At 38.0% G+C, this 14,440-nt stretch overlaps 2 protein-coding genes across 3 annotated transcripts in view; one reads left to right on the top strand and one right to left on the bottom strand.

Annotated features, from left to right (window-relative positions):
* NCEH1 (neutral cholesterol ester hydrolase 1) overlaps nt 1-14,440 on the top strand; it is an 824,131-nt gene that overhangs the window by 172,037 nt on the left and 637,654 nt on the right. The window lies entirely within an intron of this gene.
* Nucleotides 466-14,440, bottom strand: part of FNDC3B (fibronectin type III domain containing 3B) — a 337,214-nt gene continuing 323,239 nt past the window's right edge. Inside the window, exon 25 of the mRNA XM_050965815.1 lies at nt 466-3,976. Within this exon, the coding sequence (XP_050821772.1) occupies nt 3,665-3,976 (312 nt within the window). The 3' untranslated portion in view covers nt 466-3,664. The remainder of the gene's footprint in view (nt 3,977-14,440) is intronic.

The raw sequence follows: 14,440 nt of genomic DNA, 5'->3' as shown, positions 1-14,440 counted from the left end.
ACTCTTCTGTGGGGAAGAGCAGTATCTGAGATAGAAGAGGGGATGGAACTTTGGTTAAAAAAACAACCACCACCAAACACCAGGAGTTTGGCCAGTTTGCTCATCCCTACTTTAGCGAGCTTAATTTTCAAGGCAGTATTTAGTGACCTTGTGGGACTACAGCATCCATTAAGAAAGCTATAGAAAATGAATGGACTTCAACAAGCACTTACTAAGCATTCTCTTTATAGTCTGAAAAGATGGTCCCAATATAATGACAAAGACAGGCAGATAATCACCCTGAACAGGAAAAGGAAATATGAACCCTTTTAAAAATCTTTAAGATTCCAACTTAGCAATATACTGGGCTTGATTCACAGCTATTTCTCCAGTTTTAGGCTGCTGTAACTCCATTGGCAGGTACAGACTAATACCTATAAGGATGTAAAGGACAAAGTACTCAGTTAAAAATAACCACTGTTAATATCAGAAAGAATTAAAACATTTATTGGGCATAAATATATTACATATACACTACAGATACAGTTAAGTCTTACATACATAGCGTAGTATCTGCAAAATCTATACATTAAAATAGATATGGCAGTTTTAATACAATGCATATGAAATAGTCTAAAATTTACAATACAAGAAAACATGATTATTTTTCTCAAAGTTGAAAAGCTTGGAATGTATGTTCCCGTAGTGAGGTAAAAACATATTTATTTTTTTCAATTTAAAGAATTGTGCAAGGATAATGTTCATACACATTCAGTTAGGGCACTTTTCAATTGTGACATGGAATACTGAACTACTGTAGCCAACAAAACAGGATTAGAAAACTACAACATTTCAAGTTCATAAAGAAAAAGGCAGATAATATAAAAATGTTTCTTTCAATTTTTAATATATTTTAAATACTTATTTTTTCCTTTTTTAATTTATTTTTACAATTTATTGGAGCGCACAGGGTTTTTTGGGTTTGGTTCACATGACTGATATTTATTGGGCTAGGGAAAGGATATAAAGATGTACAGGGAACTACAAAGCATCAGTAAATTGTTGTAATCATTGATAACGGAAGTAGAAATGGGAATGGTTTAAAATCTGTAACACTTTATGGTTACATTAAAATGGATTATAACGGTATTACTACAATTACAATGAATTATAATGGCAGTATATACTAAGTAAATACTGATGTCAAATTAACTTAATATGGGCCTGATCCAACTTGCATAGAAGACTTTCGCCATTAACTTCAATAGGAGTTGGACTGGGCTCTTTGATTAGTGTGATTATAATGGATAACAAATGAATTCGAAATACTTAAAGTGTTACAGATTTCTGTTCTCTACACCTTTGCTCACTGCTTTTAAAACTACTCCATACGTTCAAACTTGCAGAAGAGAACATATTATCTAAAGCAAGTTTTATTTATTACAGTATTTTTTAAAAAAACACGCCAGGCTTAGATTTTGTAGCAGCACTGCGAAAACAGTATTCCAAAAATTCAGAAAGGGAATCTATTCAGATCTGTGGGTTTTCAAACTACAGATGACTTTTCACTGTTCTAAAAAATATATCTTCCCCCCCATTGAAGACAGCTGTGTATGCTTTGCTCACAGAATAGATGCGAGATCACAAAGTTTCATATCACAAATAAATTTAAATAAAATGTAAATAAATTTGACAAGCCATGACTTTGGCAAAAACAAAAACTTATATTTAGCTCAATGCCATCTGTTTGCAAGGCTAAATTAAACTAATTATAGTCAATAACAAAATACAGAACATTTGTAATATTTGCTACATCTAGAGAGGCACATGGAATAATTCATTAATCTTAGCACTTTCTTTCAAGAGATGATTATGTGTTTTGGATACATGTAAACGTTTCAATCACTGATAACCTTTTTGGTTTTTGGCATTTAATGCACTAGATGCTCCCAACTTTAAAAACACATGAAAATGTAAGAAGGTTAATAATACTAGGAATGCTGCCAGGTAAAAAGTTGACCTAAAGTACAACAGTATAAAACAGACAAAACCGTTTAACATGCTACAAGGGGGAAAAAAAATTAGTACATAAGTACACTTCTTTATTTTTTATTTTATTTTATTTTTACAATAAATAAAAGATTGCACTGTAATGGGCATTTAAAGTACTGGATGCAGTATATTGTATAAATAAACCTAAAACACAAATAATGTTGGCTTCCCCATTATTTTGGTTAAGGGAATATTATGCTAATATAGGACACTGCATCTTAGACAATGTAGAGAGAGCACAAAACAGCTACGACAAAAGCAAAACCAAGTAGCAAAAATATACAAAAACAAGAGGAAGGGATATACATTGTGTATCTGTTGCACCCTTTTGGAATTGATTTGCACCTCCAGCTCATTACTGTCCCTGAGGTACTCACACATTGTTGACTTCAATATAAATAATCCAATGATTCGGGAATTAAAAATCTAGTATTCTGATGGATTGACACATGTATGTGTGGCCCACTGCTGTAAGAAGAGAAATGATACATTCGGATAACTACTCTGGCTTTTGCAATGTATCAAATATTTTGATTGACTCTGAGATAAGAATAATGTAGGCACCAATTTAAGGTACTTAAATTAACTGACCTCATTTTTGATACCCCCAAGACAGGTCTATAAAATGGATCGTCCTCCAAAAGTGACTGATTGACTGTAAAGTTGTTTACATTGAGTGTAAATCTTACATAATCAGTAGAGGCAGTAAGCTGTCACCAGCTCTAATCTTATAAATCAGGCTGAACAAAATAGAATATAATAAATCTATTGATTAAAAGTAGTTATATATACACACACAACAACAAACAAAAGTTAAACCAGCTTTCCAACAGCTGAACATGGGAATAACTAACTATTGCACAATGCCCTCTTACTTAAAGTTACTGCTACGAATCAAAATGCTTAAAAAAAAATCTATAATGCTTCATAATTTATATGCAGTTTGATTATCTGATTTCTTATACAGGCAGTTCATAGTGTTGTAACCATAGAAATAACAGATAATTAAAAAAGTTTTAGATGGCAGTACATTGTTTTGATTTAAATGCACTAAGCAGTTAAAATAATTGAGTGTACATTTTACCTTGAAAAAAACTGGGACAAATGTATTGTAGTGAATAAATCATAGGTAACATTTGTAATACTGGTCGGTGAAGGACTGGTACTGTTGACTAACACTGCATTCTAGACTTATTACTATACACACTTGTGATTAATGTTTACAGATACAGAAGAGACAAAATAAGTGACCGAGGATTATAATTTACTAAATTGTAACATATATGAAAGACTATAAGGACTTCAGTGGGGAAAAAAAATCAAAACCAAACCAACCAAACAAAAAAAACCATAAAGGCAAATTGATTGCAATTCCGAAACTCTGAAGGAAAAAAAATCTTGCTTTTGGTATCTGGGCTGCTTATTTCTCCAGTTTGACCTCCTCCTAGTTTTGAATTTCAAAAAGGTGCACCAAAACACGGATTTATCTTTTTCCTAGCTAGAACTGTAAAAATAAGAGAAGTATATAAAATGTATGGTAGAACAAAAAGATTTCAAGGAATATCTGAATAAATGTGTGGATTATAATGCGTAGCATTAGTTAAATTTATACCTCAAACTTTCACTGGATTCTCTACTTCATAAAGAAGTATTGTAATATAAAGGCAAATAAAATTGACAAAGTTGCAAAGCCAATAACAATGAGGGCTGCAAATTGTTCATCAGTAGGCATCATGCTCTTTATCTTAGGATCATCTATGCGTCCCAATTCCCCTGTAAGCATGATCTCCCTTCGTTGGAGCATAAAGGCAACAGATGGGCTGAAAGGTCCACTAAGTTCCTGTGAGGTATCCAAGCATCGGCGACATACACAGACACGGAATCGGTAGTCTGTGTTGGTCTGAAGGCCTGAGATTTGGAATGTTGTCTCATCTCCCTTGTATACCTGCAAAACAAATTAAAATTCACAATCAAATTTAAAAATCAATGGACATTCATGTGCCAAAGTTTGTTTTTTCTTAGCAACAACATTCATAAATAGCGTTATGCTATCCTTGACAAAACATGATTTGTGAGAGATTTAGATTTTAAATACTCAATTTACTGCTTCATAATCTTAAATAGTGGTATAGGCATTTTATGAAACCAACTGCCTGATCCCGCATTACATACATAGCTACAAGTTCCAATGAAGTTCTGGAGAGCTTTGGTTCTGCAAGGATTTGGCATCAGACCTTTAAAGCAAACTATTAAATCTGAGTCTTTTCAGGAAACAGCCAAACTAATTTTAGGGAAAGATCTTAGTATGTCACAAGCAGTTAAAGAAGCCAGAATGTGGAGCAGAGAGGATTGTATAATAGATGCTCAAATATGGCAATTCTCCATATTCAGTACTTGGGAACATATAGTGAACACACAGAGAAAGACAAAAACTAAGGCAGGAAAGACTTCAAGCAATTAGTCCATCTCAGGAGGCAAAACTTTCTGAACATTTTGGTGGTTCAGTAAATAATACAAACAACATTAAAGTTATGCTTTATCAGCACAACAATATAAATACAAATTTGGGGCCAAATTCTGCCATATGATGCATTCCACTCACAGGTCTGAGGGCAATATTTGGCCAACAAATGGAGAAAACCTGCAAAATCATGTTATTGGAAGGCAATTTTAGAATAATCTGAAACTAGTTACAAGTTTTGTTTTGATGCAACTTATTTTTCAATTGCTTTCTTCATATTTCCCTTAAGAGCTATGGCCTATAATTTTACAGTTTTACAGTAGTAGCAGTAGTCCATAAATGGCCCTACCCTTTTTATATATATATATTAAGGATAAGATATTTATTAGAACAGCATACACAAAGTGTTGGGAGTTTATGGATTGTTCAAAGCTAACAGTTACTTTTCAACAGAGATTCATTTCCTCTTTAACGATAGTCACCAAACACTAGCATGCGTGAGCAAAATACATTGGTTTTTATAGGTGACAGGTGAAATCACTTTTCCAAGCTTACCTATGGTATGAGTCATGGTCAGAAATAAAATCTGATGATGTCCAAAAAAGAAGCAAAGGGCCAGAGATAAACTGTTTCTTAAAATATGTATGACATCCTGAGAGTGGGAAAACAAAGTATACAAAGCATGTGGACAAGGGTGATCCGGCTGACATACTATACTTGGAAGGTCAGAAAGATCCCACATGAAAGGCTTTTAAGCAAAAGTAAGCAGTCATGGGATAAGATGGAAGGTCCTCTCAAGGATCAGTAATACGTTAAAAGGTAGTAAACAAAGGGTAGGAATAAATGATCAGTTTTCACAATGGAAAGAGATAACTAGCAGGTACCAGGACCTCGGCTGTTCAACATATTCATTAATGTTCTGGAAAAGGGGATGAACAATGAGTTAGATTACTCAAAATAGTTAAATCCAAAGCTGATTGATAAGAGTTTCTCACAAAAACTCATTTGCTCAGCAACAAAATAGCAGATGAAATTCAATGTTGGTAAGTGCAAAGCAATGCACACTGGAAAATATAATCCCAACTATACATATAAAATGATGGTCTAAATTAGGTGTTACCATTCAGGAAAGAGATCTTGGAGTCATTGTGGAGAGTTCTTTGCAAACATCTGCTCGGTGTGCAGCGGCAGTCAAAAAAGCTAACAGAATGTTAGGAACCAGTAGGAAAGGGATAGATAATAAAGACAGAAAATATCATAATGCTACTAAATAAATCCATGGTGCCTTGATGACTGTGTGCAGTTCTGGTTGCCCCATCTCAAAAAAAAAAAAATTAGAACTGGAAAGAGTACAGATAAGGGCAACAAAAATGATTAAGGTATGGAACAGCTTCTATATGAGGAGAGATTAAAAAAGATTTGGACTGGTCATCTTAGAAAAGACACGACTAAGGGGAGATGTGATAGAATGATATGAATGGGGTGGCGAAAAAGTGTTACTTATCCCTTCAAATAATACAAGACCAGAGGTCACCCAATGAAATTAATAGGCAGCAGGGTTAAAACAAACATAAGGAAGTATTTTTTCACACAACATACAGTCAACCTACGGAACTCATTACCAGGGGATGTTGCAAATACCAAAGGTATAACTGGGTTCAAAAAAGAATTAAATATGTTCACAGAGGATAGGTCCGTCAATAGCCATTAACCAAGATGCTCCAGGGACGCAATCCCATGCTCCAGGTGTCCCTAAACCTCCCACTGCCAGAAGCTGGGACTGGACAACATGGGGTGGCTGTTTTGTTCATTCCTTCTGAAGCATCTGGCACTAGCCACTGTAGGAAGATAGATGCTGGGCTAGATGGATCATTGGTCTTACACAGTACGGCCATTCTTATGTAAAGTTCCTCTTGGTTGCATTTTATCCAATGTTTAATGTATCCAAAACTTAACCTATTAGTGGTAATAACATTTAAAGAATTTATGATTCAGTGAGTCTGAATCAGAGTAAGTGGGAGAAAATATGAACCTGAATAAATACCTGGGAGTGGATGTTGAGATTTAAGTGGAAAAAGTGAAATGGAGTTAATATTAATCCTGCAAACACATAACCATTTACAACAATTTATGTAGCAAAGGATTCTTAAGGTTGGTATTTTATTGAACACTGAAATGCAAAACAATGTGTTGCATGCCACAAAAATCTCCTGTGCAAAAACTAGACTGCCTCCATCTCTTCAAGAGGTTGAAGATCTTGTCTTGCATTTTGCTGTTTAATCACAGCAGGAATGGAAGACTGAGAGAGGCTCCATTCACTTGAATGGGAGAGTTCTGGTTTATAAATGGGAAACAAAAGAGAAATTAAAACTGAGCTGACAGAAAACTTCTTATATGTAGATCTAAAAAACGAAATACAACATCGCACATCCAAATAAAAGGAATAGCTCAAATGAATAGCAATTGAACACACAGATAACTCTGTGTCTTCTTTTCTGTAAAGCTGGGTGCCTGTACAAAGTTTAAATTTAAATAGACATTCAAGACCTCAGTAATGGACCAATCATGTTCTCCCATGCATTTTACACCTCAGCCAAGAAATCAGTATTTCATTACTTGTGAAAGCCTAGGTCAAGATGTGCTATGGATATTTAATGTCTCCAAGCCTGCTACAGTCTTTCCATACACACTATTGATGAGGTTCATTTTGAAGAGCAATACTACTTGGCTCCAAAAGATAAACAAAACATGTAAACTAAGACTCATATTCTCCCCCTATTTCATGTGTTCAACATTCATGGAGAGTTTGGCATCAAAGCAATAGGTAGAATATAATCCTTAACACATGTAAAACTGTCTTAAATTCTAGCACTATATAACATATTTTCTTACCATAAATCTCCATGATTCACCACATCTGTCTTCTCTTGTCATATTGGTGATCTTTCCCTGTCTTCCCATGCCCAAAAAAGAACTTAGCCATTAGGGTCAATGTGCTACGCACAGGGCCGCCCAAAGGATTCAGGGGGCCTGGGGCAAAGCAATTTCGGGGCCCCTACCATAAAAAAAAGTTGCAATACTATAGAACAGGGGTAGACAACCTATGGCACACGTGCCGAAGGCGGCATGCAAGCTGATTTTCAGTGGCACTCACGCTGCCCAGGTCCTGGCCACTAGTCTGGGGGGGGGGCTCTTCATTTTAATTTAATTTTAAATGAAGCTTCTTAAACATTTTTAAAACCTTATTTACTTACATACAACAATAGTTTAGCTATATATTATAGACTTATAGAAAGAGACCTTCTAAAAACATTAAAATGTATTACTGGCACACAAAACCTTAAATTAGAGTGAATAAATGAAGACTTGGCACACCACTTCTTAAAGGTCGCCAACCCCTGCTATAGAATACTATATTCTTGTGGGGGCCCCTGTGGGGCCCGGGGCATATTGCCCCACTTGCCCTCCCACCTCTGGGCAGCCCTGGCTATGCAACAGAAGGTGCCAGCATGTGCAAATGTAACCGTCTGTAGAAATAACCTGATGACTGAAATTTCTATATGCAAGTGCATGTCAGTCTTTTTAGGTGTCTCCCTTCTTATATTAACTAGTCATTGCTACCATATGGTCAGATAACCATCCTGTTACTAATGGCAGCTGGGCAGAAGTAACTGCCTGCTTACCTCTCCATGCCATATGATTCGAGTAGTTAGTGCTTCAACCTACACACAAATACAAGCTGTTAAACAAAGAAATAGAAACCTGAACAGGAAACATAGCTGAAATGAGTAGTTGAAGGAGGTTAACTTGCTTAGGAATGTATCTATCCATTTATTGATCTTAGATACTTACATCCCTTGTCCCCCTTAACGTAGTATCTGAGCACCTCATAATTTTTCATATACTGATACTTACTAAACCTCTTTGAATAACATATGCCATCAGGACTGCCATTTACTTATTTATTTCCATTTAAAGAAACATAAACAATGCCCCTCCCAGGTCTCTAGCCATCCTTGCCATAAATTAACTCTCTTGCTGTCACAACCAGCACTCCTACAACAAAATGAAAACCCAGAAAAACCCAAATAAGGAAATCTACTTAAATAGGAAGCTTACATATAAATAATGTTAGGGCGGGGATATATAAAAAATCCTCATATTGTTCAGAAAGTTAGTTGGGTAAATTGATGATGTTACCTGTTTTCCTGTAAGGATGTTACATCCTAAGGTAACTGGGAAGCTAAATACAGTTAAATCACAGCTATAGAAAGATTTAGTTCTTCATTACGGGGTAATAAATATAGATGACCAAGAAAGTTCAATTAAGCTGGCTAAATGATGAGACTTCTTAGAATCAGCCCAGAGACTCAGAAGTGAGACAAGAGTGATTTTAAAAAAGGATTAAAAAACAGTTTGAAACTCAGCGCTGACCAAGAGTGATGAAGACAAATAGCTACAACTCTTTTTCATTAGACACAGCAGGTCAGTCCTCAGCTCATGTAAACTGGCATGGCGCCAATGATTTCAATGGCAGGTGAGTTTAATGAAGCTATGCTGATTGGCATCCGCTGAGGATCTGGCCCAGTAAGGACAATAACAGGGGAAATGGCAACTTTGGTCTTTGAATAAGAAAAGGAAATAGGCAGCTTGTTAAAGAAGTTTAGTTAAAATCTAACGGAACCAGCAATGATAAATTGTGGTCTATAATGCAAATGCTAATGAGCAAGTTTACCAGCTTAACGATCAACATCTTAGAGCATGTGGGAAAAATGAAAATAAAAACCACACTAAAATAAATTTAAGAAATGTTTTGGTTAATATTTCTCTCTCTCTCATACTCTTCTAAGAGAGGAAGGAAGCCCCCTAACTGAGGTTCAGTTCCTTGCTCTGCCACTCACTTCCTGTGCGACCTCACACAAATCACTCTTTGTGCTTCCATTCCCTTTCTATAAAATGGGGATACGAGCACTGCTCTACCTCACTGGGGGTGTTGTGAGGATAAATATATTATACATTGTGAAGCACTATGGTTATGGGGGCCACATAAGTACCTAAGACTGACTGCAGACCCTTCATATGTGGTTGTACAGCACCTAGCACAATGAAACCTCAATCTTCGGGATCCTAGGCACCACCACAATATATGTATTTAATAATAAATAATAAACAATAAAAATAAAAATCTGAGTAGGTACTCATATGGTCCTCATCACTGTAGCATCTTCTGGGTCCTGTGCTGATTCTAGCTATACATGAGCTGCTTATCAAAGCATCCATGCTTTGTATCCTCTCTCAGCAATGGGCAGGCAATTATTATTGTGTACACCATTCACACATGGCTGCAGCAGCTGCTTCATTGCTGGCTGCAGTGGCAACCCTTGAGTCATTACACAGATAAATATCCCACTGATGTCAATGGAAGTTTATCTTCATTACAGCCCCAGGACCAGGCAGGGTCAGTACAGGGTTTCACTGCTCTAAATCAGGGGTTCTTCAAACTTCATGACCCTCTTTTGACAACAAAAATTACTACATGACCCAGGAAGAGGGACTGAAATCAGCACCGCTGCCCTGGGCTGGAGGGACAAAGCTGAATAAAGCCCAAAGGCTGTAACCTGAGACCTGCCACCAGGGCTGAAGCCATCAGCCTTCAGCCCAAGGTGGTAGAGCTCGGGCTTCAGCTTTGGCCCTCAGCCCCAGCAAGTCTAACGTCAGCGCTAGCGACCCCATTAAAACAGGGTCACAACCCACTTTGGGGTCCCAACCCCCAGTTTGAGACTCGTTGCTCTAAGCAGAGAAGAAATCATTTTGTTTGACAGTTCTCTGCGCTGGGGCATCTCTCTCTGGAACGGCTAAATGGATCACTGAATTGAAGTTTATTTTATATAGAACCAGAGGTGGATTAAGGTTGCTTGGGGCCCTGGGCTGGAGCAAGTGGGGAACCCTCCACCCTTTCAAACTGCAGTCCTACCCCCATTCCACCCTTTATGCCTGTGGCCCTGCCCATGGCCCCACCTCATTCTGCTCCTTCCCCCGCCCCGTTCCACACACCCATTCTGCCCGCACCACTGGTTCTCTCCCCCCACCCACAGTGATACCTGTGCTGCCGGTGGTGGTAGGGACAGGACTGCTCTGGCGCTGCTGCAGTCGCCTCCCTGCTGGGGCTGCGGCTGCCCAGGGAATGCCACATGCTGGGCTCCTGCTTCCCCCTGCCCATTCCCATATCCCATTCTCTTCCCCGTCCTCTCCCTTTCTCCTCACCGACCCCTTGCCCTGCCCCTCCCCCGCCCACAGTTGTAGAGGAAAAAAGTGGGCACTAGGACCCAGAAGGCAGAGGAAAAACTGCTGTCTGCTCCCCACTAGCTGAAACATGGGGGTTTTTATTTTGCAGAAACAGGGGGGAGTGGTGCATGATACCCCTCATCCCTCACCCCCAGCCTCACCTTTGTTTGGGAGGGAAATGCCCTCCCTATACTCTCCCAAACTACACCTATATGCCTGGGGCTGCAGCTAGGGTTGGGCGCTGGGGCTCCGGTGCTGCTGCCGACCAGCAGGGTTGGGGTGCCCATTTTTACAGGGCCACTGGGCACAAGCCCTGTCGGCCTGGGGCTAATCTGCCACTATATAGAATAGAAGCAGGAGTCGCTGTTTGGGAGCTTGGGAACATAACACAAATGTGCTGCGCTTTTCCGTTGGACCCCTCTCTGAAGCTAGCACCACAGCAAGTTGTTATTTGTATTACAGTAGCACCTAGAAGCCCTAGTCATGGTGCAGAAACCCACTGTGCTAGGTGCTGTACAAACATGGAACAAAAAGTCCCTGCCCCATGAGACTCACAATCTATGTACATCACACACATCCTGCTGGACCTTTGATACTATTGATCAGCAGCAATCAGACTGAACTCAAAGGGTTTTGTGGGTGACTGTTTCTCTACCTTTATAGCCCCTACCAGGAAAGTTCAATCCTTGTCATATATTAAAACGAGTCCCCCTGTTGCCCTGTGAAGGAACAGGTTGTTAAGTACTGGGCACTAATGTTGCCAAATTGAAATGCACCTGATATAAGTGTATGAGAAGCACAACGTGGCCTTAGTGAGAATGAGGCTTATTGTGAATCCTAGGCGTGATTCTCATTATTACTAAAGCCACTTTACACTGACAGAGAGATAATGAGAATGATACCCAATATTTCCAATACTTTAATGTCTCCTTCCAAGCCAGTGCAATGCCTTTACTGTGGAATCTTCCATTGAAATGAATAGTTTTGAAGGACCTATCAAGTAATGTAGTAAAATAAGAAAAAAATATTTTATGCTGCTCATCAAGTTATTTTCTTTTGTGTATATGTCTTTTTTTTCTTTCTTGGTAATATTTAATTACTCTGGTCCTCCGCGAGGAAAACAGAGATACAGAATGCTATCCTGGTGACTGGAAAGCAGGCTAAGGCATCACATTAGCTAGTTAGGTTCTCTCCTTAGCTTTCCTATTTCCACCAGCAGAGGGACTGAATCACTCCAGATGGCATCTTCACATCCATCTCCTGTTGGGAATGCTTCCAGATTTTTGAAGACGCTTGGAGGTTTTGGGGTTTTTTCAGACACAGATTTGCCCCAGGGAGTAATCTCTATGCATGAGGCAAACCTGTGAAGAAGTAGTGCAGGCTCTCCACTTTATCCTCCTGCACAGCTGAACTACTCCGGAGTCCAGTTTCCTGCATTCCATGTTTTATACTTGTAGAGAACATTTACCCATATCAGTGCATTGGAAATGAAGGGGAGCATAACGAATATGTCGATTGCAAATGATTCTGATTAGAACAACAACATTTGCCTGCAATTTACTAGCTATGCCACTTGTAACAATTTAAATATTTTCCTTTTATTTACAGTATATTTAATTAACTTAGATGCCATTTATATAAAAGACTTTTGACTGCACTGACAAGAGCTTTAGGCAGGATAATTTAATTTAGGTGGTAGCACACAAAGGTGCATTTGAGAGAATATTCTGTATATTTTCTATTCTTATTAAAATAATACAGAGTGAGTGGTGGAGCAGCACAGAACTGTCAGTCTTCCCAAACTCTCACCAACACATTTTATACTTAAACTTTTTCTTTTGAAGAGAGACAAAAGACAATTTAGTACTCTTAAAATGTTCACTTTTTAATCAAACACCAAATTCACTTGAAAAAGTTCTATATAGGCTTTTATGTATCTATAAAAGATACATACACACACACACTGCACTTAATATTTAGATCCTGATTCTGGCTACTTTAAAGACAGTCTTTCAGATGCCATAATGATGGCATGGTATGAGAACACAGAAAAACAGGGAAGACTCCCATTGGGAACATTAAGCCAGTTAAGAGTATTTTAGTGTTAAAATCCTATATAGGCAGATAACGTATACACAACACACACACCATGCACAGAGAATCTTATTAACATTGCAAAATCAAGTATCCAGAAGCTAGTAAATACCACTATTAAGGGTGGCCATTTAACCTTAATTTGGCCCTTTTACTCATATGCATTATACACGCTATATTTTCCTACATGGCCCCTGCCTCATTTAGTGCACGATGGATGATGCTCACGGAATGGATGAAGGTAGTATAGTGGATTAGAGAGTTATCTGTAGGATCTCTGAGCATGTGAGAAATGCTAATGTGAGATACCAGGGCAGTGAACATGCAACAGTACAGAATGTTGAGGGGTTTTAGCATGCTGCCAAAAGCAAGCTGTAGCCTGCAAACTATTAATGAGAAATGGCAATGGTCAGATCTGAACAGAGTTTCCTGAGGCTACAAAATAGTACCTTGCTCAGATAGTACCTTGGTTCTTGAAAAGAATTTTTTATAATGGAAATTCTAAAGGCAACCTTAACATTGGGGTTGTTGCTACTCCCCCACAATTATGACAAGTATATTTAATTAGCAAAAACCCACTTGGTATGGTGCCCAGAAGAGGAGAATCTGTCTTAGAATCCTGATAGAGAAAACATTCCTGTAAGAAAGGCTTAATTTCTTCTAAACGAACTGAAAGACTTTATGAAACTAGGTTTAGGGTTATTATTATTTTATTCAGTCTCTTAATCAGTCACAGTGACTGCACTGCAGAGATAGTCTTAACAATTTTGTAGGGAACCTTGCCTTCTAACAAACCATTTCACAGATAACTGAGAACAGTCAGCTGGCAAGTCACACTGTAAAAATGTCTAATAAAGATAAAGTATTTTCCTGTCTCATTACACAAAGCTATGGGGAAGGTAGAAAACACTCAGAGTAAGCTGTATTGACGGTAAGACTATAGTGAATATTGTGCCATGACATTTTCTGTTGACATGCAAAGTAATCCAGGGTCAATGAAGTTTATTCACTTGCTATTTGAAACGAAGAAAGAAAAGGGCATTTTTATTAATTAGAATTTTATGTAAATTAAATGTACCCTGAATACAAATTAGATATTCATATTTTTATCTAAATAAATATGAAACCTAGATGTAACAACAGAAATTAGAGATTGGTAAAATCAATTGGGTTCTCTCAACCATTCACCCACCAGTGCAGGACTGTTCTATCTAGTACGTCTTCAATGCAGTTTTAAAAAATCAAAGTGATAGTCTCTCAAAGGAAGTAAAAGGCCCTATTACACAGGCTGATGAATCTATAACCATATATTTTCTCTCTCTCAAAATATATTGTAGGGTTACAAATAAGAATATTACAACAAAACATCATTATCCCCTTAATCTGAGAGGCTCAGATGTAGCAAACTTTGCTTTGGTAGCAAACAAATCAGGGAAAATAAGTTACTAGGTATATCACCCCCAATTCTATAAACGTGCACTACTATTTCCCAATGAACAGATGGCCTGTGGTATGATGGATAAGCCAGACCTAAAATCTTGTGAGAAATCTAATAAGGCAAGACACCAC

This window comes from Gopherus flavomarginatus, chromosome 8, assembly GCF_025201925.1.
Source record: "Gopherus flavomarginatus isolate rGopFla2 chromosome 8, rGopFla2.mat.asm, whole genome shotgun sequence".
NCBI lineage: Eukaryota > Metazoa > Chordata > Testudines > Testudinidae > Gopherus > Gopherus flavomarginatus.
This window is presented reverse-complemented; position numbering and strand designations above follow the sequence as displayed.